The sequence below is a fragment of the Halyomorpha halys genome, unplaced genomic scaffold, assembly GCF_000696795.3.
Source record: "Halyomorpha halys isolate HHAL.00 unplaced genomic scaffold, Hhal_1.1 Scaffold61.1, whole genome shotgun sequence".
Taxonomy (NCBI): Eukaryota; Metazoa; Arthropoda; class Insecta; order Hemiptera; family Pentatomidae; genus Halyomorpha; species Halyomorpha halys.
This window is the reverse complement of record NW_027110400.1, coordinates 1,231,315-1,259,038: the sequence shown is the minus strand read 5'-3', so window position 1 is coordinate 1,259,038 and position 27,724 is coordinate 1,231,315. Positions and strand designations below refer to the sequence as shown.

The 27,724-nt window shown below is 34.0% G+C and overlaps 2 protein-coding genes across 5 annotated transcripts in view; both read right to left on the bottom strand.

Moving 5' to 3' along the window:
• Positions 1 to 16,476, bottom strand: part of LOC106692575 (uncharacterized) — a 50,158-nt gene extending 33,682 nt beyond the window's left edge. The window contains exons 1-3 of one of the 4 annotated variants that reach the window (XM_067048583.1): positions 16,131 to 16,476; positions 13,464 to 13,631; positions 3,409 to 3,591 (exon numbers count right to left, since the gene is read on the bottom strand). In XM_067048583.1, the coding sequence (XP_066904684.1) occupies positions 3,409 to 3,591; positions 13,464 to 13,631; positions 16,131 to 16,148 (369 nt within the window). In that variant the 5' untranslated portion in view covers positions 16,149 to 16,476. The remainder of the gene's footprint in view (positions 1 to 3,408; positions 3,592 to 13,463; positions 13,632 to 16,130) is intronic. The other 3 variants (XM_014438606.2, XM_014438609.2, XM_014438607.2) reach the window with 3 other exon arrangements.
• A 2,176-nt stretch (positions 16,477 to 18,652) lies between these two features.
• Positions 18,653 to 27,724, bottom strand: part of Wdr24 (WD repeat domain 24) — a 19,628-nt gene continuing 10,556 nt past the window's right edge. The window contains exons 8-11 of the mRNA XM_014438578.2: positions 26,765 to 27,128; positions 25,072 to 25,346; positions 24,830 to 24,985; positions 18,653 to 23,865 (exon numbers count right to left, since the gene is read on the bottom strand). Coding sequence (XP_014294064.1) covers positions 23,737 to 23,865; positions 24,830 to 24,985; positions 25,072 to 25,346; positions 26,765 to 27,128 — 924 coding nt within the window. The 3' untranslated portion in view covers positions 18,653 to 23,736. The remainder of the gene's footprint in view (positions 23,866 to 24,829; positions 24,986 to 25,071; positions 25,347 to 26,764; positions 27,129 to 27,724) is intronic.

Below are 27,724 nucleotides of genomic sequence, written 5' to 3'. Positions count from 1 at the left end.
TGGTTTTGTTTTGAATCACAAATTTATTATGGACAATGAAAATTAGTTAGCTTGCTTTTTGGATAAACAAAACAAATGAACAATATTAAAATGATACATAAACTAAAACATATTCAAAACCCTTTATACATCAAAATATACTATTTACTCAAAAAGAGCATATTACAATATTTTTAAATTTTATTGCATCACTCCAACCACAGCTATATTAATTTATTTTCACAAACACTTCATCGAGTTTAGATGCTTTGGATTCACAACCAAATTCTTCATCAACAACTGCATAATCATTGATAAACACAGATCTTTCATTTTTTTTTAGTTTTATTATTAATTGAATCAGGGAAAAGCTTAACACTTTGACCACAATAATCTTTATCTGAGACTGCATCGACTATTTCTTCATCATTTGATGTTTGTTGTTCACCTGGTATCACTTGTTCAGTGATGAAAACATGGTTGTCCCTACTGCAGATCAATCTACACCATTGCATTATGTTAAGCAGTAAATTAGGATAGAATATGGATATTATTTAAATTCAAGTACCCTACCTAACACATAGGCCTATAGGACCAGGAATTCCTGGGCACAATATTAATTTACCGAGCCTGCATTGTTTATAAAATAGAATTAAAACAGCTGTCTCTTTAGACAATTCTGTTTCAGAGATCTTGAAGCAGCTACAACTTACCCCACAAGAGAGTATTGAAAAGTCAATTACCTTGAAGTTTACTATATTATTTTAAAATTATATAATATTAATGTAAAATGATATAATCAAAGTTAATTAACTATAAGTTTATTATATTATTTCAAAATGATATAATATTGATATAAAATGATATATTATTTTAAAATGATATATTATTTTAAAATAATATAATCAAAGTTAAGCATTGGCTACATCTAGTAGCTCTCCCTATAGCCATCTTGAGAACAGCAGCACAGGATAGACGAACTTGAAGGAATTTCTAAATGAAGCCAAAACTTATCTTTGAGTTAAGTATCACAAACAATAAAGTATAGTGTTGCTGACCTTTTCTATTTTAACCCAAGATGGTGTTGTGGAATTCAGGGAGGGTTTATAAACAAAGACAAAGAGTACGTTTCCATAAATAGACACCACAACCGACCATTCTAGACCTAAGGGACACCAAGCTATCCCATGCCAGAGCAGTGTCGCCATATATTGTTTTATTTTACAAACCAAATATAAAACTTATTTTCCGTATTGTTTTCACCTATGTCCCAATCAGAGTCAAGTGTACTTAATCTAAGGTGTTCTTCATCTTCAGTGTAGAAATCTTCAACAAAATGTTTTTACATCTTCTGGTCAAGTTTTTCCATGCTGATATCTACTATTCCTTCATAAACACCAACTGCATAGTATATGATAAACACAGATGTTTCATTTTCGATTGAATCAGGGATAAGCTTAACATCTTGAACACAATAATCTAAGTCTCAGACTGCATAGACTATTTCGTCATCATCCGACGTTTGTTGTTGATCTGGTGTCTCTTGTTCTATCAGTGCAGGAACCTTTTCTTCGTAGTCTTCATAAATTTCTTCTGTGCTTCCTTGGAAAAGATTACATCATTTTCCTTTTCAAATTATTTTGTTTCTGAAGTAGATCCTTCCTCAGCCAAATACCTATTGTCACTGTTAATAGTAGCACATAATGGAAATTCCGTGGCCAAGGATGCTCTATGCTGTCTTCTTGGTTGAGACTTTTGTATATCAGAGGGTCCATTTCTATTTGGTTGTCTATTTTTTTCTTTGTTGAACCAGCACTCATTTTTCAGATGACCTTTTTTTTTTTTTTTTTTACAAATAAAGCAAACTTTTGGACTAAAGTTTGGCCTTTCATGAAATGTTTTTAATGCTAGTTCGTTTCTACTGGTGGCATTCCTCCTTTCAAATGATAAAAGTATTTGTCTTAACTCAATGAATCTAATATTAAAATTTACCAAAACAGCATTAACAATTGGGTCATTAGGTGTTAAGCCTTCTATGATGTACCTCACTTTTTCTGTCTGTCAAAAATTTACCTAGTAGAGCCATCTCTTGAACCAAACATTGAGACCTTGTAAGATACTCATCCAATGTTTCAAAGCGTTTTTTCTCAATTTTAGTGAGGTGAAACATCAAATCAATCACCTTCTCCTCTGGAACACCATCAAACCTTTCTCTTAACTTCTCCCAAACCTTTTTCACGCACTTTTCACCTCTAATCAACGGCAAAATATATCGTCACTGACTGTTAAAATAATAATAGAGTACCTGCTTGTTTTTTCTTCTCCAAGCTGCATCTTCTTTAGTCGGCAGATCTTTTTTTTACAATTTCTTTATATAATTCCTTTACTTTTAAGTAAGCTTCAATCTTTATCGACCAGATCCTGTAATTTTCAACAGAAAGTTTTTCTATGCTGAATATTGTGGCATCCATGTCCTTTGTATTTTGATTTCAGCAGTTAGTCCCAAACAAAATCACAAAGCTAACATCCGTTAATATGCATAAATAACTCTCGTCACTTAACCCTTTCACACACTAAACCAGCTACCAAATTGTTATGGAATTTAGAGAGGTTTTTGTAAAAATAAGACAAAGAGTTTGTTTCTGTAAATAAACGCTATGACTGACCATACTAGACCCAAGGGATGTCAAGCTATCCAATGCCAAAGCAGTGTTGCCATCTACTGTTTTAGTTTACAAACCAAATAATAAAACTTATTTTCTATAACAAATGGGAACATTGTGGCCTGAAAGATCTAATGGGTGCCATCCTAAACTGCTATTTAATACCCATTGCAAACGTTAACATATTTTATGGAATTGGTTTATAAAACATAGCTGTATCTAAAAATTGCTTTTCTTGGTATTTTTTATAAAATTAATGAAAGATAGAGAGAGATACTTGGAGGAAATTCTTAGACCCACCTTTTGTGATAGTACCACAAATAATATGTAATATAGTAAACCTCTTATTTTTCTGTCCCAGATAGAAACATGTGTCCTGAAAGACCTAATGAGTAACGTTTTAAACTGCAAGCTAATACCCTTTACTAAACTTATAATGCAAAGGAATTGGTTTGTGAAGCTTGGATCACCTAAATGGCTATATCCTGTGTTTATTACTAACAAATTCCCACCATAAGATAAAAATTCATTACTTAAATAAGTTTTACAAAAATTAACATCATCATTATTAAGAAATAGAAAAGCAATACTTGAAGTAAACTAGCATTCAGATCTAAAAACATCTCAAATATTTGAGTGAAAAATCACCTGATGTTGGAATAATTGTTTTAAAGTAAATGAGAAGAACATTTGAAACAGATTCAAGAACTAATGTAACCATTATATTGCACATATCCATTGATTGATTAACTTGTTAATAATGTACCTGCATGTCTTCATTATCTTCCATTCCATAGAATTTATCTTCTAAAAAACAAGATAATTTTTCTGCTCCTTCAAGCATTCCAAACATATCTTGAGGTTCAGGAGCTATACAACTCCAATTGTGGAAAATATTTATTTCCATCATTGCTACATAAGAAGAAATATTTGCAATAAGACTTCTAGTCTAAAAAAAAAAAATATTATTTTAAGGATTTTTAGATGAAAAAATCTAAAATAGAATGTAAAATAAACAAATTCCATCCAGACACAGAGACCACATTTAATATATGATACTATCGATGGAACAGTTGAGAATCCAGTAGATATAGTCTACTGCTATCAGTATATACAGTCTACAACACAAAAAGGAATAGGCACAAAGGCTACAATACTCCATGCAATTAAAGTCAGTATTACAGGAGTTACTACAAGCCAAGGTACAAGTAGTAACTAAGCCAAGGAATGGTCTACAGTTATTTAATACTTTTTACCAGCAAATCATGATAACTCTCTTCACAACTTCAAATGTTCAAAAAATAAATACCAGTCAAATAAAATATGAAATGATAAGCTCAGAAGATCTATATTGTATTATTAACTTAACAAGTTGCGAGTCCTCATGCGAAGACTTTTAAATTCTTCACCAGACATATTCTCAACCAGGTATCTTTTCTTGGACACCAATAACAGAATATATCTGAGTAAGGAACCAATCCCAGGTAACTGGTATCTCTATTGGATAGTACAAGAGGGAAGCTAGGAAGTTCATGGGAAAAAGGGTTTACCCAATGGTTCTTCCTTTTCATTATATCGAAAAAAGAAGATATTGGATCCCTGAACTAAGATAGGTTACATTATTACCTCTAATCTTTTTACCATATGTCCTCATTAAGTTCTTCTTCTTGTTTTCATTATCACTGGAATTTTGTTATTTTGTTTTGAATTTGTTTCTTTCTTTTTGTTTTTCATTTACCTACTTTTTATTTATATTTCAATTTTAAATGTTGAAATTTATCTCACTCTTCTCTGGTTTTTTTTGTAATCCTTCAGGTACCAGATAATATAAAACTTTATATTTTCCTAGAATTACATATATGTTTCATTTCTCACTGCTTTATATCCTCTCATTTTGTCTACAGAACTAATATCTTAATGTGGAAGGTAAATAGTGATTAGCAGGAGGACCAGAATGGGAAACAGGTGAATGTATAGGGGAGCCTACCCCGCTCAACTCACTGCTTATGAATTTCCAATCCTCTTATCCCAAAACATGCCTACTGAAAAACTAAAAAATGCCTACCTTGTAGAGTCCCCTTGTAGAGAGTGGTGGGACTCACAGACGACATAGGCTGAACTTTCATCGAGCCACTAGCTGTGCTGGACCAAGCCAAACGTAGGGTGCTCGAATCAATGGCTGGATGTGTATAAACATGCTGTCCCTAATCAAACCACTTGGGACACCAGGCACACCTCAGTATATTAAATGCCTACCACAGAGATAGGGGTAATATCAGCTGTGTAGTATCACCCCATTCGTGGAAATCAATTTTAGGGAAATTTTTATAGTAATAATACTGCTGATCCCAAGCAACAATTAACTACACCCTTACATTCTATTATGCCCAATATTACCCTCTCATCTAAAGATGAGGTCATGGTAGTAATTCAATCTATTGCACTCCAAGAGGAGATGGCTGTACTGACCCTTACTAAGACTCTAATAAGAGCCTGAAGAAAGAAGGCAAAAGTCTGAACCGGCTATCAAGACTGCATTACCCAAGGGGGAAGCTCCTGAGCCAAGACAAAGCAAAAAAGAAACCTAAAGAGGTTGTCACATGGTAAAAAAGTAATGGAAAATCTGCAAAGATTAGAGGAGGCAAATGGTGATTACTGTGTAACTATCTTTACAATCAGTAAGCTTCTTTACACAATGAAATCACAAAATCATGGCTAAGCAAAGTTATCCCTAAATTGTAATAGAAGAAATTAACTTTAGACATTAAAAGTAGCATCTTTCTTCTTCAGAAGGAAGATGACAGAAGACGGTTTTCTTGAAACTCCTCAGGTTACAAAATAATGATATAGAAATAAACAGCTGAAAGGTTCATTATTTCATGAAACAGGAGAAACGCATATTAGCAACATGTAGCACGAGTATTACTAAGAGCTTGGGGCACTTTGGGAAACACTGGACTAGACTTCTGCAAACCAACTTACATCACTGTATTCCAAGCTCTGGAGTGCTGCAACAGAATACAAGAAACATTATTTACTCAATGATAAATCCAAAGCACTGCAGGCATGGCTGGGTACAACACTATTTCTGTGCATCTGAACCTCAAAGCATTGTTTATAACAAGAAAAATTAAAACTGCTATCTCTGTGGCAATTGCATTCCAGAGATTTTGCAGCAAAATTATTTTCCGCACAAAGGGGCAGCCAAAACTCAGAAATCACAATACTAACAAAATGTCTCGCATACTAGCATGTCAAGCAAAATAGCTTGAAGAAATTCCCTGACTTTTCCAGGCATTTTTTTTTTCTTCAAATTTTCTCTTACTAAGTAAAAGTTGCTCGAACCAATATTTTTTACTTCATTCTACATATATCAGAGTATCTGCCTTGTTTCACTTCTATAGGACCAGAACCATTCCTAGGCATTTCTAAAAGGCATCAGAGAAAAGTAGTTCTTGACTGGACATGGAAGAAAGCAGGAAAGGAGTGGAGGGACTGTATAGAGCTGAGACAGGCCAAGATTTTAATAACTAAACCCTCTACTTCTAAGTGGCTGCTAGGCCTAAACAGAAACAAATAACCGGATTATTAATTAGAGTTCTTACAAGTCACTGCAGACGTAAAAGACATCTCAAGATAAGTGGAGTAATCCATAATGAAACCTGCTGCTTATGCTGACAGGCCCCAGAGCCTGCCTTACATTACATAGCAGATTGTGGTAGGTATGTATTACTGAGATACAGGCTTTTAGGCTGTGATAGAATTACAGGAAAAGAGAATTCCTCTATAGATTGGGAGTCCCTTTTGAATTTAATCAGAAAATCAAAAAGGTTTGATATAGAGGAATAAGACATTAAAAAGCCATTCCATTGGATTGTCTTAAGGATGGCAAAAAGGACCAATAGGGCCACTTGCCGGACTTGTTCCCCCCACCATTACCAGTAGTAATAGAAACGTGATCACATGCTCAGATACAAATTCTTAGCCTCGAAGTTAAAGAAGTGCCAAAGCATTGGGACGAGAAGATCCTGGTTAGGTACCTGTGGGACAAGAGTGGCCTCGGAAATGCCAGGACAAGGAGGAGTGGATGAGACCCTGCTTCTCCACTCGTTAGGGGTGGGCAATCGATGACATGGGTGGTGGAAGTCCACCAGTCAGTGAGGCTCGCCCTGATGAACTTGTCCGCAGCCGACACAATGACAGGATGGTGGAGCATGACCATCAGAGACTACCTCGACCCCCTGCTCTGCCTGCGGTGTCAGAAGTATGGACACCCAGCCAAGGCATGCACAGAGGACCTGGCGTGTAAGTGGTGTCTTGGCACGGGACATAAGATCAAAGAATGTCGGGCAAAGAAGAAGGGCGGTGTCAGTCCCTTCTTTGCCAGACATTTTTTGCTGCAGAAACTGTAGCGAGCAAGGCAGAGAGGGGAAAGATCTCCAACATTGTGCGGGCACCAGGGAATGCCCGCTACATCTGAAGAAGATGGTCATGCACGCGAAAAGAACGAGCTATGCGTAGGTTGCAGATTCTGCAGGTCAATATGGGCCGAAGACGAGTGGTCGAGGAAGAACTTAGGACTCTCGAACTTATGGCCCGAGGTCGATATCATGGTAATCCAGGAACCATGTTGTCACAACAATGTGGTTACAGGGTTTGGTGTGGCGTCGAGGGTGGTCGCTTTGGGCAGTGGTGAGACGAGGCCTAGAGCGACGATCGTGATAGTTAATCCCTCCCTAGATGTTATGGAACTGAAGCAATTCACCACAGCAGATCAGGCAGCACATTACGTGAGGAGGGGAAGGATCTTCTTCACCCTTGTTTCGTCGTACATGCCGCCCAGAAGGAACAACAAAGATATCAACGATAGTATCGCTGCTGTAGAGGCTTTCATACTCAAGTACTATAATGCGAGTCTGTTCTGACACCAACCCGAGGAGCACGGCCTGTGGTTCGGTTCCCACAGACACCAGAGGAAGACTGATGGAAGAGAGCGTGGCTAGATGTCAGCTCGTCGTTATGAATGATCCCTCTGGCCAAACGTACGTGAATGCGAGGGGCTAGAGTTGGATAGACGTGACACTGGCCACGGCTCTCATGGCGAAGCAAATACTGGACTGGGCCCTAAGGTCAGACACGAACTCCGACCACCGGGTCATAGCCTTCAGTGTAGTGGAGGAGGAAGGCGGAGCCCTAGCTGAGGAAAGGGGCTTTGCGACCTGATTGGCGGACTGGAGAGCCTTCTCCAGTGAACTGGAGGGGATATTGGTGGATAGAGAATGGGAGGTGGTCCCAATGAAGGAAGAGTCAGGAATTGACCACAGAGTGGCAACCCTGTCGGGCGCCATCACCCAAGTGGCCAAAATTACCCTTCAGCGCCGCAGGGCGAGAGCACATCCAGTCCCATGGTGGACGCTGACCCTGACGCAGCTGAAGAGAGAGTACTATAGGGCCAGGCTCAGGTACCAGGAGTGCAGAGATCGAGAGAGGAGAGCTGCACTCCGAGAGGAAAGCAAGCATAAGTATAGGGTATACCAAAACGGCGTGCGTCACCAGAAGAAGTCCTGGGACGAGTTCATCGTCGAGGAGTCGGAGAAGAATCACTGGGGCATCCCGTACAGGGTGGCGCTGGGCAAGGTGAAGCCAATACAAATGATGGCTCCCATCAAAGTTGGAGGAGCCCAGGCAACCACCCTGGAAGAAACGGCAATGATGTATATTGATTATACATACCTCAGGGATGATCTGTCACAGGACAGAGCAGAGGAGAGTATGGCGAGACGCACCACATCATACCCACCAGGTACCGACCTATCCCCACCGTGGGACTTAGGGGACCTACGTCTTGCCGTGGACAAGCACGTTAGTAACAGGAGTGTGAAGATCAGGTGTAGTTGTTCCGAGGCCGAGAGAGGCTGCCCACAGGGTTCGGTTCTCGACCCGGCCCTGTGGAAGTTGGTGTTTGATGAGTTGTTGGAGGAACTAGAAGATAGAGGGTTCCTTGCCACAGCCTACGTCAACGACCTGGCAGTCATGGAGGCCGGGAATAGAGCAGATTGAAGAACGAAGCGGAGAGATGTGTCAGTCTGGTTGGAGAGTGGTGCGTGAGGAGAAGGTTAAGTATGGCCACAGCTAAGACTCAGGCCATACTCCTAAAAGGCTCCAGACAGGATTCACCCTATCACTCAGGACATACAGGGAGAGAAGGTGAGGAGGTGACATACCTCGGAGTGAGGATGAGGAGAGGCTTCGACTTTGACGCCACCCCTCACCTGGCATACCTGAGAGATAGGCTGACTGTCACTTAATGGGCTAAGCAGTATAGGTGGTGCTTTCTGGGGCCTCAGGTACCCCGCTACGATGACTATTTACAAAGGAGTGGTCTTGGGTATCCTGAGGTACGCATCCCCTGCGTGAAGTCGAACCCTCACACGGGAGCAGAAGAAGAGACTGGCCACTACACAACGACTGGCTCTGCTGAGGGTCACGAAGGTGTATAGCACGGTGTCGCATGAGGCGGTGCAGGTGCTGGCTGGAGCAATGCCCCTAGACGATGCATCATGCTAAGAAGTATGATGTGAAGAGGGAGGGGCTGGGAGTGCTACCAGCGGGACTTCGGGAGAGGATCGGCGACCCCGAACCGTTGGAAGAAGTTCCTGCAGGAAGAGTCAATTGAGGAGTGAAATGGACAGTGGCAGACAAGTGAAAAGGGTTTATCGCTGAGGAATTCTTCCCCACTGTCCACTCAAGATTGAGAGCAGGTTGGGTCATCCCAGATTATTGGGTCTCGCAGATCCTGACAGGACACAGGGGATTCCAGGGAAAGCTGCAAAGCTTCGGAAAGAACATCGACCCCCTGTGCCCGACGTATGGGGTCCCAGAAACAGCAGAGCATATGGTATTGAACTGCACCCAGATGGAAGGACACCGCACCAGGTTGTCAAGAAAAAGCAGGATCTTCGCCCTCGCCGAGTCGGACTTTCCTCTCCTGATGGAGGAGGAGAACTACCCGTACTTCAGGGAATTCATCTACGGGTGGAGGGAGGTGGTCGGGCCAACGCACTTTACATTGGGAAGGGCTCGACCACCCGGGGTCGGCGAACCACCAATGGAAGATGACGAAGAGGACAGCGAAGAAGCAGGATGAGACCAGAAGGGCTGGACTATGCTGCGTAGTTGATGTGAAAACCGGAGTGATGCGGACCAGGCGTGTTGGACGTACCGGACGGATGCTGCTGGTTAAGGTGTAGCCCCATCTTAAGGCACTCAACCGAGTGCTGGGCTGCACCATGTTTTTAAAAATATTGTCCCCACAAAATTGAATGGTCCCACCATTAAATTGTATATATTATGAAAATAAAGATTAAAACAATAAACAAGAAGTTTATTGGCAGCAGTGGTGTTACGGCGGGTAGGGGTTCGAAAGGAACCTTTACTAGCCCAACCGTGAAAAGGAAAGAATAGTCAAATTTTGTTATTTTTGTATTTTTAAATAAGTAAACATTATAAGAAGGAACACAAAATATACAAACTAGAAGAAAAAAGAAAGATTAAAACTATTACAAAACTAAATTAATTGAACAAAATATATAAAAAAGTCTTATTTCACCGGTGATTGGTGGGGCCCCGGTTGTGGTTGTTCTGAGTGGATATTCTCGTGGAAGTAGATCGACAAAAGGGACGTACGTCCGCCCGCCTTGTCCTCTTGGAGGATGAGTCGAAGAAGTTCGCCCGCCGTAGCTAAGATGATTTAGCTGGCGAAGATGGCCAGAATGCTGGTAACTACGAGTGCGTAGTGAGTAGATAAAGGAGACGATATGTGTGTGCAGTGAGACGTTAAGAATTTGTCTGTTTATTTTCAATACAAAAAACAATAGAGAGTAGTTGTTTTATTTTTTGACTTAATAAAAATCACATGTTCAAACTATCGATTTGTGGACCATATGTTGGCCACAACAAGTGGCATGCGCAATCCTAACGCACTACCCCACTGTTGCCGAACACAAAAAAAAAAGATACAAATTCTTAGAACAGTCTGGGGATTCAATCAAACTGACAGAAGGAGTGTAAAACTTGGGGAGTTTATTGGAGGAAAGCTAGATAGATGCTACTCTGGTCTCGCTGATGCTAGTAAGACTCATTGTCAATTGGACTCCAAGATCTGAGATGAGTTCTGACAACAAAGGGCTGTCTGCCTTTTGATCTGTTACATGAGAGGGTGTGTTCCCACGGCATTGATGAGGAGTGTGTAACATGCAGATTACATTGGAATGACTTTTGAAGTATGCTGGAGGGGGAGGTCTATGACGAGGACTAGAGTGAGACAAAATCAGCAAAACCAGATGACCTGGACTAAAGAGTTTTCAGGATTACTGATGCCATCCGAGAACTCCCTCCAGCACAGGTTCAGTCCCATGGTGAATGCTAGCCTTAACTATCATGAAGAGAGACCCCCACAAGGCCTGGTAGTCATACCAGAAGTGCAAATGTGACAAGAGGTCCACAGTACTTCGTAATGAGTATAAGTTCAAGGTCAGGATGTATTGAAATGAGGTGTGCTCAAAGAAAAGTCCTAGGACAAGTGTATTGTTGAAGAGTAAGAGAAGAAAAAGAATCCCTAAAGTATTCCCTAGGCAAGATGACTCAACTATTGACATTGGCAGCCCTCAAGCATGGAGATAACCAGGCAATCACCCTTGAAAAGGCAGGTAATATCTTCTTTAAGGTCATTTACCACAGGGATGATCTGTCCTAGGACCATTAAGAGGAAGATTTTGTGAAGCATACTACGGTATACCCACCTGGTATGGACCTGTGCCCACCATGGGACATCCATGATCTCCATATAGCCGTGGAAAGGCAGTAAACTGGCCATGCTCCCAGACTTGACATTATTGACACAGCAATCCTAAAGAATAGAGAGGCATCTAGAGATCTGCAATGACTGCCTGGAAAGCGAATATGTTCCTAAAAGCTAGAAGATTGCCAATCTAAAAGTCCTCTATAAAAACAGGGATAGAGATAACCAGCTCCTTGAGTTCTACAGACCTATATGACTCCTTTCTGTGAAGAGCAAGGCCCTGGGGCACCTAATCATGCCCAGTCACCAGTTTTACAAGAGCAAGTCAGCCCATAAAAGGCGTGCAGTGTGTGCAGACAATGAACAGAGGAAGGAGCAGTATTTTAAATAGCTGCTCTTTGACATATCTACCACCATTGACAGAGGTCATTCTTTTAAGAAGGAAAACTGATAGGGCCCATCCTGTTAATATAATGATCCAGGGGTTAATAATTTAATTATCATGGACCACCTTAGATGCACTATACACCAGATTGTTAAGGGAAACCGGAATATGTCCAAGTGAGGTAGAGAGGATTTAGCGTGATGTCTTTCTTGGATTACTTGGGAAAAAGGAAGGCCCAATCCAGAGATAAATTGAATTCTGATTCAATTAGGTCTTAGTAGTGTGAGGGGAGCCTCACATACCCTGCGGCAATGACCATATATATAAGAGTGGTCGTGGGTATTCTGAGGTATGTCTTCTCTGCCTAGAACCAGAATCTCTTGTACCAACAGAAGAGAAGATTGGCAACAATCCAACAGATGGTTTTGCTTTGAGCTGTTAAGACATACTGGAGTTTCACATAAGGCTGTGCAAGTCTTTGTGGTAGGAGTACCTCTCAACCTCCTCCTGCAAGAAGAGATGATAAAGTATCAATTCAAGAGAGAGGGCTCAGCAGGTTTGCCAGTTAATCTTCAGGTGAGTATTAACGAGGAACCAATCAAATAGAAAACCATTTTCTGAGAGGACACATACCACAAAAGAGTGGAACTAGTGTTGGGATACAAGCCCAAAAGGTGCTACCATGAGGAAATATTTCCCCACCATTTGGTCATATACGTAAGGCAAAGTGGGTCTTCCCAGGCTACTGGCTCTCTGAATTCCTCACAGAGTATAAAGGATTTTGAGCCAAGCTTTATAGCCACAGGATAGATATCGACCCCCTAGCCCTAGTAGTGGTGTTGTTGGAAACTACTGATGAACATTATAATGGACCACCTACCTTTGATGCACTATGCACCAGATTGCTAAGGGAAACCAGACCCAACATCCAAGCAGAGGACGATTTTCCTCAGCAAGTAACTGAAGAAAACTACCTGTATTACAAAGAAGCTTTAAAGGGTTGAAAAGCTATTCTTAATGCCACCCCACTTCAATCATTGTCCAAGAAGATCAGCAAAAAGAAGGAATATAACTATATTTTTTCTAAGGAATAATTGTAAGGGCCTGTTTTTGGTTTTTGTAATTTTTAGTACACTTAATGCAATTGTCAATATCCTCATCTAATACAATTAGGCTTAGTAAAAATTGTTGGACCCTTTTTTTAAACTATTTTATTTATCAAAAATGGTGATGCCTAGTGAAAAATTTCATTTTTTTTTTTTTAATTTTACACAAAATATGAATTGATTGATATACAGTAAACTTTGAATTCATAAAAAAGCAAAGATCTACAAGATTTGTAGAGCCAACAGATAATATATATACACTATACATAATCCTGTCCTGTGTTTATAAATATTTAAGGAAATAAAAGAAAATTTTAAAAAGAACAAAGCAGTTCATAACGATAATTGCCCATTTTTCAAAATAAAATTGATATTTTGTATTTTTATAAGAACCAAATTTTTTGTTAAACAGAAATCAATAACTTAATAACTTTTTAAGTAAGGTAATTTTACTTAAATTTTTTTAAAGTGTACCTTTTTAGAGAATATAAAGGGAAAACGAAATATAATTGTTTAAAAAATATAATTACCTTTACACGAAATGGCTCAAAATATGTTTTATCTTCAGGCTTTGGTATTTCTTCCTCAATAGAAGAATCAGCTTCATTTAAAGCATCTTTTATTTTACTTAAGCAGTCCTTATCTTGAATTTCAACAAATGTAGAAGGCTTCTGGCCTGAAGCCTTTGTTCTTAGGTTCTGAAAAAAATATACCTAAAATATAAAGAGTTGTAAACAAAGAGAATAGGTGAACCATCGAAAACAGTCAAATACTTGTTAAAATATTGTAGAAAGAATATGATATATTCAGATAAGGTGGATGGTAAAAGAATGGTTTTAAAAGTATATTAACTTTGGTTTGAGTAGTTCAGTTCTAAGGATCCTTGATACCATAAAATTCATCAGAAGACTTGGGCAGATCTTGTCCAGAAACTAGAAAAAAATGCCTAGAAAGTCCTCAAGGAAATGAAAAAGGAGGCCATCAATGATGAAAGTAATCAAGGGTAAAAATGGATAAATAATTTAAAAAATGAGGATATCATGAACAGATGAAGATAATATTTCAAGTAACTGCTAAAAGGAAGAGATGTGATCCAGAACAAGACCTGGAGCACGGACAAAAATCCTGGTAGGAGGATTATATCAATGAAGAATAACTGCAGGAATCAATCTTCAAGATGAAATCTGACAATTCACTAGAACTGGGTAAAGCAACTTCAAAAATAATAAGGTACTTGGACAAAAAAGGCCAGATGTTGTGTGATATAAAATTGAAATTGTGATATGATTGTAGAAGTGTGATATAAAAATTCATTTTTTATAAACTTTACGAATGCTTCATTGATCTACAAAAGAATTTAGTTCATAAGGATTAAACTAAAAAATAATCACAACTTGTAATTATTTACTATGGCATCGAATGTCAGATAGACAAAGGTTGTTGAAACATGCTAAAAGTCAAGCTTTTATTTTGAATAGTTAATTGCACAGTTACTTATTTAAATAGATATTTAATGGTTTACACATTTGTTTATTGAAAGAACCTTTACCCAAAATCCTAAAAAGGTGAATAATAATAAACCCCGATTATTTTTTATTATTCTAGGTTTCTGTTTCACTTATTCAATTTAAATGTTTACGCATTTTGGTGCACATTTTTAATTTAAGTGTGCCAGCAAAGGAAGTTTTGAAGACTTTCCAGAAGCTCCTTCAGAAGGAAGATCAACTGAAGCAGCTTGAATCCTCTCTTGGGGATTTACTTTATCCTTTAAAATCCCCTTTTGGAAAAATGAAGTTGGGCTTTGAAATAACCATAATGCCATGAAAGTAAGCACCACACCAACTCTTCACTTTTTCTACTAAAGCTCTCAGTGTGACTTTTTAAGAGCTCAACCTTGACAGAGATTAATATCTCTAAATACTTAGACAAATCTGGACGAGACTGGAAACTGATGTTGAAGTCCCATATCATGCAGTGTGCTGAAAAAAACTGTAAAAAATACACACCTAATAAAGAACATATATAAATTATACACCATACAAGTTCAAGTAAAGGAGTTAAGTCACAATTAATGTAATTTGAATAAGTAGTCAACGATTATACTGTTCAAAATGGGTTCCTGTATCAAGCATAACTAAGAATAACAGAACTCTAACCAGAATTAGGTCCAAAAATATATAATAATTAAACACAAACAATAATACTTAACAACGGTATATAAGGCACTAGTTTGCAAAACAAGCTCCAGCGATGGGAACTTCAAAACTCACTTATACACTACGCTTCCTGACCTACACTGCGAAAGACCCCCTGAACGTTTTTTTAATTAATTTTGAGCAGCCTTGAATTAATATAACAATATCCAATAATAATAGTATATCTGGTAATTTTGAATCTCCTGCTACTGGAAATTTTATTGTTTACTAATACTAGATATAATTACCCAACCTAATAAAAGATTAAAATAATCCTCTGAGTCAGTCTGAAGGTAATTATAAATAATAATTATTTCTTAAATAAAGTAGACAAAAAACTTGTATGAATGTAATGATCAGAGATTTGATAATCTAAGATATTTCGAATGTAAGTTATCATTAGATTGCTTTATAAATTTCACTTCATACTTCACTTAAAAAAGAAGCAAACCAATAAATTTAGAACTTGGTTAACTATAAATGGTTTTTAGGGCTAGTAAATTGAAAATGGATCCTAGATTTCAATAAATTAGCAACTAAAATCCAAAACCACTTACAAAGAAAATGTGAATCAATAGGCTCAAGTTTTAACACCCTTTTGAGTACTTATATTTCGATACAAAGAATTATAATTCTGCCATACATGATATAACTTATACTTTAAGGTATTAGGATTAAAATAATCTCTTCACTTAGTGGGTCAAGTAGAATTAGTAATTCTTTCCAAATTTTAAATCTTCTTTCACTTATTCTACTACCTGTTGATTTGCTGTTCTTCAAATTATTTATATGTTTTAGTAAAGTACCTCCCCTTACAGAGCAATATTAGTCATCGAATTCGGTATAGACCATATAAAGGGGGCTTAAGTTAACTCCACATTATTTGAATGAAAGCATGATGAACAATATTAATATGTTGTTACATATTTTAAATATATATATATTAAAATATTTTTAAAATAAGACAATACCAATATTACTTCAATATTTTCACTGACTTACCTTACGTCTTTTTACCATGCTTCAGCATTCACTGAAAGCCAACTAGACAACGCTCTGAAAGGATACTCGGAAGTGGACGAAATCGTTTAACAACTAAGTATGTTACTCCTTGATATTTTAACAATCTTTGAAAATCAATAATTATACTAACACTAAAAAAAAATCTTATTTATTCGATGATTGATGAAAAAATTTCGACAAGTTGATTTTTGTGACTTTAGATAAACGTTTTATTGGTATTTGTTTATAGTATTTAGAGTTAAATAAGATTCGGATATCTTTAAATACCTACAAATATTTTATATCATGACCAACAGAATTTGAAAAGAAAGAATATAATATAAGCCAGAATAACTATGAGTGTTAGCGCCAAAATGACCGATAAGGGACATTTGCCAAATATAAAAAAAAAAGGCCAACTGTAGTGATACTGGAGTATTATATCAAACGGATGTGTCATAAATCTATTGTTGTTTTTATTATTTTCTACTTACCTCTACTACTGCATACATTTTTAAAAAAAGTCCTATTATTTTTTTTTTTGTAAGCATCAATGAACGCTAAAACCAAATGTTAATGAAATCAGTTTTGAAATGTCTCACTGTTTCAGCATACTAGCGATATCTTACAAAACTTTTTTATTTTAGGAATTCCGTGGTTCGTACTGTAGACTGTTTACTTTTAGTCCGAGAGCGAAAAAATTTACTTTCTCTGATGAAAACTTTAAGTGCTATTCTTTTTTTCTGTATTCCCTTGCCATTTTTCATTCAGACATCTATATCTTTAAAACTATCAACAACATTAGAAAAACTAATAGAACATCATTTAAATTAGAGTAAATTTGCTAAAACATGAGCCCTAAAAGAGCTATTTATGGTAATTCGTTCCCGAGATATACCTTTTAAGAAAGCGAAATTTCATAAATTAAATACTGAATAATCTGTAGTTAACGAATTTTTTTCGGGAAATATATTTCTCAAAAATAATTAGACGTGCATACGTAAATGTGCTGTCAAATTTTATCTAATTTAATGTGTTATAAAGTAGTTTATGACGCTTATCTTGGAAGGAGTAATAATTTTCATGACATTTTCCAAAACATATTCACAAGATGTTGATTTCTCGTTTTACTGACAATACTTGTGGTTTATGAAAAACTATATTCAGGAAACATTATAGAGGTACAGTCTTTCACCACTCGAATTAAAGCTAGTTTAATGTGCTAGAAAGTAGATCATGATGTTTATCTTCATAGGAGTAGCAGTTAACCCGTTTGAAACGCCTACTCCTTTTCCTCATCAAGTTCTAAATAAACTAATGATAACAGTATAGGCAGATTTGGGCAAAATTAAGCTATAGTTGAAACTAATTAACAAAATTATCATGGATGCGATATTTATTTATCAATGGTTCATTCATGAATAAGGGTCGTATCTATGGAATTTCATCTGGAATGGCATCTTCGTTTCAGAATCAGAAGATACTTGAACTTCTACCCTTACCTGTAATATCTGAGATAGGGTGACCCTGTCAATGATACTAAATGGATTAGGTAGATTCTGTGGTCTCAGGTACCAAACTACTATAATCCATTTATATGAGTACCTTGAGGTATTCAGCTCCAAATTTAGTAACAGAAGATGAGACTTGTCACCTTACATAGACTTGTTCTGCTGAGGGTCAGGAAAACAAAGATAATGGTGTAGTATGAGGCAGTGATGGTAGGAGAGATGCACTGGACCACACCCTCAAAGAGGATGCTTGATGTATGAAGAAGGCAGTGAATCGAGGCTCTATGGCAGACAATCGCTAAGACCCGTAATCAGTGGAAGAGGATTCTACAGAACTATGGATGGAAAGCCAGAAAGGTACCAATCTATGAAAATGAAATGACTATGGGATCTTGCATATGCCAACAGTACACAAAGAGTTTTGTGGGAAGTTGTAAACTCGTGGAAACAATATCAACTCCTGGGGCTCTACCTGTGGAGTCCCTGGGATAGCTGATATCATTGTATCTTGCAAAACAATGGAAGGACACCAACCAATTAACCTTGCTTAAAGGAACCACAAATTAACCTTATTGTTCCTATAATTATACTCTTGTTTTTTCACTCTACTTGACTGTTTGTCATAGGAAGGTTTATTCTACAGGTTACAAGCCTATTCAAGTCAGAGAGGAAAAATTAAGATACATTCCGTGGATCCACCACAAAATAAATTTCAATAAACTCAGGCCAGATTTCAATTTAGTTTCGCTTCTTTCTCGAGGTTGTCTTAACATTCTTGGCCACCATAGCCTCCCCATAATTATATATATTTATATGACCCTCTTACTTATCATTATTGACACGGGGCAGGAGGGGAGAGAGAGGTAACTAACCTACTTTAATCATAGTGAGGGTCAAGTTTTCATTTCATGTGACCATCACCCACAATATAAGATTTAAAATTTTTTATGAAATGAGAACCACACAAGGAACACAGAATAAAGAAAGAAAAAACAAAAATATTTGTGATTATACATGTATATTTAAATAACATATAAAAACTTGAAAGACAAATACAGTGATACCTGCATTAAAGGCACTGGACACTAAATGTAATATTAATTTTTAAAAAATCTGTATTAGCATTGTTTCAAAATTATAATACTGCATACAACTACATCTAAATTTATTTGGTCTATTTCTCTTAAAACTCAGAACAAAAATATTTTCAATGGAAACATTTTTAATTTGCTTACAAAAACTAATTAAATGTAATCAATAATCCATCAATTTATTTACAAATCTATAACAAACTTTATAAATGCTTTGGATGGAACAATGTTACCTTCATAAACTTGTCAATAAATTACATTAAACATAAATAATTTGCTTATTAAACACATTTTCCTATTCACTATTGTCAGTTTTTCTTTCTAACTTAAATTAGAAAGAATTTAATACTGTTCGTTCATAATGCAACCTGACTAGATCAGATGCAAATAAAACATGCATATAAACAGAAGTTATTTTGTTATAGAAAAACCTAAATATTGCAACAAACATGTCTATTTAAAAAATAAAATTTAACAAAATTCATAAAAAAAAAAAAAAAAAAATACAAGTGAAAAAACAACTAATTTAGCAAGATATAAATGAACAAATCATGAAATATAAATTTATTATTTTTTTATCATAAATATTATTAATTATAATAATAATAAACATTATTATTACTAATAGCAATAATTAATTAAATTATCAATTAATTAATAGTAATTGGATTTTACTTTTATCTTAACAACATTCAAGCTTTAATAAAATAAAAACTCAATAAGAGATATCCAAAAGCAGAAATTTTAGAGATATTTTTATAATGAGAAGAAATTAGAATATGACAGATAAAAACCAATAGGTATAATTTGAAAGTAAATAAGATTTGAAATGAATTCTGTCAGAAAACAACATAACACTATAGACTGAAAAAAAGGAAGAAAACACTTAGGAAATAATATTCAACTGATGTTACAACAGGAATGTTGTTTCTATAATTAATTAAGATATTACAGTAAAACTCACTCCCAATATTCCATGTATACAAAAATCACCCTAAATAAATTTTTCATCAGGAAATCATTTTTTTTTATTTATGAACACTGGATAGAATTTCAGTATTGTTTTTATAAATATATTTAAACTATCCCTCAATGTATGGAATAGGATTTTTTTTTCAGCAACCTTAATGTCTTTTATTTTAGAAAAACCTCCTGTAAATTGAATGAAATTTCTTGATATCAAAAAAATTTTTAGCATATTTAAAATTAAATCTGTAAATATATATAGAAAATAAGAAAGAATGAAAAAAAAGATTTAATTGAAAAACCACTTAAAACAAAAAAAGGCTATATATCATTTCAAACTCTGCAACACAGTTTGATATTTGTGTCTAACATTCTTGAAGAGTATAATGTCCTAATAAAATCATGAAAACTTATTATGTACTTGTTGTTTTCATGGAAGTACATACATAATGTTTTTAATAATTAATTGTTGATACATTTTTTATTATAAAGGATCAGCAATAAAATATAAATCTTATACATGTTTTACTTAAAATTGTAGATATGTACAAATACAGTGTGCTCTTTTAACACAGATCAGAAGCAAACAGAACTTCTTTGTCATAGATACCCACACTAAAGTAAAAAAAAAAAGCTATACAAGATGAGGAATAATAGCTGATCTGTTTCATTTTTTTAAACTCTTACTACTTCAAATTCATAAAAAATAAATTTCCAGAATAATATCATACAGTTTTTAAAAATGGAGGAAATGTCTTTGATCAAGGAGATATTTCCAATAGATTTCCTGGTAACTTACAGGATTGATTCCATAAAGAAATTTTGATATCCTTTTATATAACCTTCAAGATCAACTTAAGACCATGTATATTTCATTCTTTTTTTATTTTTGTTCACATTTGGAAATTGAGAATTATGTTTGTTTTTCATTTAAAACAGAGCTTGGAATCAGACCTAAACCTACATCATATTCTAAATTGCACTTTCCACTGATTGTTTGATGCTTTCCAAGTATAGAAACAACACCTTTAAACCTAAGAAATCAACTATAATTATTTTTAAACATAGTACATTTGTCAATGACAAAAACTACAATTTTGATATACACTCAGTTTTCATAGATCAGATTTCTTTCATGAAACTTTAAATATAATAGAAGTATAACTGTAGTTTTATTATAAAAATTAAATATTTTTTCTCAGCCACAAAATTTTTTATAATATAAAAAGTATGTTTATTAAGAAGGTATGCCCGAAAAATTGAGAGGGGGTGGAAGGACAATTGAACAGTGGCATGTAGCTACAGAAATGCTTGGTAATTAATAATGATAGTATAAGGAAGCCAAAACAGACTTCCAAATTGCACTAAAATGATAACAATAATGCTGTGATAGTATTATGCAGTTCAATGATATATAATGGAAACACTGCCATAACTACAGGTCAAATTTCTGCCAAGCTATCTTAAATATATCATTTAATAATAAGAGAGACCATATTAAGAAAATGATCCATTTTTCTGATGTTTTAGAGAGAAATTTTTCGATATCAAACCTATTTCTAAAAAGTAAAACTTCAGAAGTATATATTTGTTAACTTAAATTAATGACTACTAACAGCAATTGCAAAAATTAAAAAAAAACTACCATTTTCTAATAATAGTAAAACACAAACAGAAGACCCATACCTCAACAAAAACAAAATATACTATACATATTAGTCCACTCCCTTTCTGAAACAGCTAATTCCAAATACAAACCAAAATAAAATTTCCCTGATTCCACTTTAAAAATGACTGTAATTTACAACTTCTCTAGCTCTAGCATACTATTATAATAAAAAAAAACTACGCATCTCATAAGAACAGTTCATTTTCAAATAAACTGAAAAATGTATAAAATTTTTTAAAAAAAATTTGTTAGTAACTAATTAAACTGCATAAATATAATACAGGCTAATTAGAGAAAATTCATTTTAAAAATTAAATTTTTAATCAAGTTGACAGATTCATTTAGTCTGCTAAAAATAATCCTTTGCTTACTGGTAGCTTAATAATCAGTCAATACATAAGTACAGGATAATTATATGAAAAAAAAAAATAAATATACTATTAGCTCTATGATATCAGCCAATATTTTGTTATCATTCAACTTAATAAATAAAATCTCTTGATGTTTCATCCAAGAAAAATATAATCAATAGAATCAAAAGAACATTCATGTAATGCTAAAATTAATATGAAATAATAAAAATTGAAGAACCAAATATTATTTTCAGTAAAAAATAATCTAAGTCAAAAAAACGTCTAGACTGTTTTGTCAAAAACATTTTCTAAGAACCACTATATTTTAAGGAACCTCTGTAATTTAGAACTATATTGGACGGAAGGATTAAAACTAAGTTTCACAGTGTTAAAATAGTGTGAAAACTATTATAACAGTGTGGAAAATAGTTAAAATAGAACCTAAAATCTGCAGTATAATATGCATAAATAGAAGTTTATTCCATGTTTAAAGAGAGATTATTTGAAAGAAGAAAACTATTCATCAACAGGAAAAAGATATGAGTAGATTAAGATTAAATTATGTACCATTCATATTTCTTCTATGAAAATGGTAGAGAAAAGGTATACAGATTAGACTGCAAAAGATAAAAATATAGAACCTATAACAGTAATAGAATATAATAAATACATATAAGGCATTCCTAGATTATATCAATACATTCCATATTTCAGAATTTAAGAAAAACAACTAAATGAACGAATAGAGTATTAATACATTTTTTAAAAGTGATCTCTGTACAATTGGTTTCATATGTAAAATATTTTGTATCCCACAAAGAAAATGAAAAATTAAAACTTTTTATACATGATTGCAAACAAGTGACAAACTAACAAAACTGGTATAACACAAATAAGTTCTGTTTATTAGCCATTTTCATTATAATCATATTTATTACCTTATATCCCATTATACCTTTTATCCTATCACACTTTTTAACACAAATTAATATACATTTCCGAGCTTAAATGCTCCATTTTAAAAAACTATCAATCTCTAGCATTTCATCAGCCATAAAAAACAAAATAAATATTAACACCATAATGTTAAGATTCTAAAACTGAGAAAGGAAGATGAGATTCTTATATAGTAAATTTTAATATTAAAAAAAAAAAATAGTGCAACAATTATGAATAATTATAATCAATTGGAATAAAATAAGAACAAGCCAATAGGATTCAAAAACTATAACTATGTTTCATAGAATTTACCAAATTTAATAAAAAAAATTTAAGGCAACTTGCATTGCCTGCTTACATTACTTTAAACCAGTAATCTTTTTTAACCTGGTATCAAATATCAGAAGTACATGATGATTAATTAAACCAAACAAGAGTCTAAAAAAGTGAGTAAATATATATATTGTATAACTTCGATCACTTTTTTTATAGCCAAATTTTTCGTCATCACATGCATGCAGACATCAGAATCAAAATATTTAGTTAGAAAATAGAAATATAATGCGAGGTAGAAAAAAAACATTTTTGGACACTTCTACACCTTAACATACATTTTTCATATAAAATGGGATCTATCAATAAATTACTAAAATGCACCTTAACACTTAAGATTTAAGTCGCATTGCTGTTGATTATCACATTAATAAGTATTCTACTTTTAAAGTAGTAGTTACTTGTTGCATATTGCTTATGCCTGCCACTAAACAATAGATATGGGGTTACATCTTATATTTTGTAACAAGCCTAAAATTCATGATAGATTTAAACTTGAGAATAAAAAATTATTTGAAATATTTTGGTTTTTAATGCCCACCGGTTTCATAACCCATATAATATTGAAGATTAACTAATGATTTGGAAATACTTCATTTCAGATCTTCATCATTTAAAGTGTTTTAAAATAATTATAAATAATAGGAAATTGTGAACCTTTGACATTCTAAATAGGTTGTAAATAGTAATTATACTCAAACTTAATATCACTTTAAAAAAAGTACTTATAAAAATATTGACTAGTTAGTTATACTGGCATGCATGACCACAGCCAGTCGGACAAAATTTTTTTTTCTCAATCCATTCCTTCATATGTGCCAAGTGTCCACCATGCATACAACCTTGGCACCAAGCATAGAGACCATGGACAACCTGTAACCAAACATTTCATTTAACTATTAAAATTTTTACAGTAAACAGTTTTTGGACCTTACCAAAAAGCACAGTCAAAATATGAAGAGGAGTAGTTTAAAAGTTTGATTAAATCATAAGTTGTAGAAGTCAAGATTTACAACTAACTTATTTTTGTCAAGAATAGTGATAACTCCTTGTGTACAGAGGAGGTATAAATAATGTTATATATAAAAATATATGCAATAATATATAGTTATTCAATTTATAATATCGATTAAGGGTATATTCTAATTAGTATCAACAGAAAACAAATTATGATGAGGTAGGTAGATTTCTAAATAGTTTAGGTTTTTAATTTTTTATTTTTTTTTATTTTGTTTTAGGGTTTAATTATTTCTGACTTTGCCTCCAAAAGTATAAGCAGAAATAATTAATTAGCTATAACTGAAATTGATATGATTAAGTAGAAAAGTGCTATCACATAAAAATAACTTTACTCTCGAGTAGTCTTTTACTTAGGTTTTCATTGTTTTAAAGTAATGCAATGCACAAAATATAAATAAATAACAACTGATCTATTACAATTTGAATGAAACTTAATCTTGGAGGAAGATAGTCCGGGTGGCGGTCAATAAAGGTATCAAAATAGTTTTCTGTTACTATTTTGATACCTTCATTGACCACCACCCAGACTATCTTCCTCCAATCTACTTCATATAGTCTACTATCTTCTTCCAATATCAATATTAAACTTAATCTTCTTATTTTGAAAACTTTTTATTCACATATACAGTTCCATCAACATTTTAGTTCTCTCCTCTGTCCTTAGAATACTTGATTTAATTATTATTATATACATCTATCTATTTCTCTTAAGTTCAAATTTATCCATGATTTTGCCAGATTCATAGAATAGTACAGTTTTTAATGAATTATTTTCACAAGAATATCTTGCAACAATGTCATACTAGTCTAGGTTTACCTGGTGGCAGAGACTGCAAACAACTGATTGATCACATTTGGAACACATCCAACCTGCCTGGGTTAAAGGTTTATTACAGTAAGAGCACCCAGTATACACAGTAGTTGATTGCTGGTTTAGCTGTGAGACACTTGGTAACCATGAAAGCTTTATTATCTGCAGAAAAAAGTTAATATTTCATAAAATGTTATTTTGTCAGATTGTTAGTACAGTGCAGTTTTCAAGTTAGAATATTATAAAACCTGATTAGAATGAAGCCACATCCTTTGCTGTGAAAGAATGTCTAAATAAGCAAAAGTCCATGTTTCTTGTTCTACAGGTTCAATGTGGGAAATAAGGTTACTCCTCTTTTCACCGAGTGCAATCAAAATACAAACAGGAGTTTGTACATCCCCTTGTTCGGCATGACTGCGCAGAGCATCAGCAAGTGTTACTCCAGCTTCCCAGCTCATAGGTTTACAGCTACCGATAGATTTAAGTGAAAGCGAGTTTTCCAAGTTTAATCCCTGGATCTCACCTAATCAATGAAGGAAACTATTTATTTATAATCTTTAAATTTCTTTCTTGAGACTGGCAATTTTTTAGTGAATAATTCATAAACACTATCCAAAATTATAGTCTCAAAACATTTATTTCATTCACACGTCCAACGTTTCGGCCAATTCGGCCATCTTCAGGGACAATCTTAAATTACTATGAGACATATCATTTAACCATTAAAAAAAACTCCATACAGGCTATTCTGCCCAGGTCAAAACATTTATCTAATATGTCAAAAATACATTAAGAATCACAGTCAAATTATTTCTCTTTTATCACTATTTATACACTTTTATTACAACCTCACTTGAAGGTTACAAGTGAGGTTGTAATAAAAGTGTATAAATAGTGATAAAAGAGAAATAATTTGACTGTGATTCTTAATGTATTTTTGACATATTAGATAAATGTTTTGACCTGGGCAGAATAGCCTGTATGGAGTTTTTTTAAATGGTTAAATGATATGTCTCATAGTAATTTAAGATTGTCCCTGAAGATGGCCGAATTGGCCGAAACGTTGGACGTGTGAATGAAATAAATGTTTTGAGACTATAATTTTGGATAGTGTTTTTGAATTATTTAGTGAAGGAAACTATGTTAACCAGAAAATATAAAACAAACAGACTAAAGATGCCAATCAACTTAGGAGTAAAGGAAGTAAATAAATTAATAAGGAAAAATAATACTTATTCAATGCTTAAAATATATTCTATATAATTATTACTGCCAGGCCATCATTTCTATAATTCCTGCATTTCTATAATTAGACTTTAGAATTGAAAGCAGAAGGAAAAAAATTGTTTTGTTTTTTTGTTTAAACTCAGAGAGTGATTTAAACTCACAATACACATATGTACATATATTGTTATGTTTTTTAATTTGCCTTTAGGCATGTTTATTAACAATGTTTTATTTTATAAGAAACGTAAAATATCCCTACAAAAATTTGATAGGTCAAAATATAAACCTAAAAAAAAAGTTTATCCACAAGACTTTGATTATGTACATATGATACCAACTGTTTAAATTTACAACCCATGTAGTTCACTCATTTAGACCTAAGTCATGTCAATGGCTGACAAGAACAAGAACAAAATCTGACCACGAAAAATATGTTTTAGGTGTTATACCTAGATTATTAAAAGGCAGATCACAATGAAAATTTAGACACTTTCTTTTCCCGTAACAGTAAGTATATCAGTATAAAATTTCTAGCTACAAGACCTTATGTTACTGGAGAAACAGATACCTAAAAATACATAGTTGTAATGATGGTATAATATTGTCACATGACTTCTATCTTTTTTCGATAATATTTCATGTAAATTTTTTTACTTGATAGGGCAGAATGCAACTATGAACATTCAAACTCATGTTATTGATTATAAAACATACCATCAGCTGAATCAGGAGAGTCTGGTGCTGTATATTGTTCTGGAGGAGGAGATCTATCTAGAATTTCATGTCTTAATGGAAAAGCTTCCATTGGAAGACTCCAATCTTGAGAAATCAAACCGTCTAAGCCATTTATTTCAAAATCCATTGACAGAGGGTCCATTTCAGCATCTCCAAAGAAGAAATCACCAATAGAATCACCAAGTCGTGTTCCTAAATCATCATCATCTTCTCTCTTATTTTCATTGTCCCGTTCTCCTTCCACCTCACCTTCAGCTTGCTCTTCCTTAGATGGAGTTTGATGGCCATGATCTGACGTTCTTGGAGTATACAAAGTTTTCACTGTGGTCCATAACAGACTTACCTACAATTAAAGATTATTACCCAAATGTAACAAAAAAATAGATAATTTACTAACTAATTCTTCTAGAATTACCTAAATGAAACATAAAAATGGCCAAATCCAACATTATTTACAGTAGATTTTTTATAATATCATGTCTTATAATGAAAATTCTTATTTTTACAAAACACTTAAAAAAAAATGTTAAAACTGATATGGCATTTTATCAATGATCATATGCATGTGTTACATATCTACACGCATAAGACTAGACAAAACCAGAAGAAAAACAGAGAATAACATGAAAGATGCATAATAAAATAAAAATGAAATGACTTTTAAATTTGGTTACACAATTTAGGAAAAATTAATAACAAAAACTATCTTATGAGAGAATGATCTATTGGCAAACATTAATCCTTCCTATGCAATAGGTATAAGAGAAGTCCACAAAATAGTATCTTATACTCCCTAAATCAATTTCTGTAAGCAAGTCACAAAATCAACCTGCACTTCCAACAACGTTTCTATAGCATAATCGAGTCCTTTTGACACTTTTTTTCAACACTAGGCTTTGCTAATATTAATATTAATATATTAATGTGTGTGTGTGTATG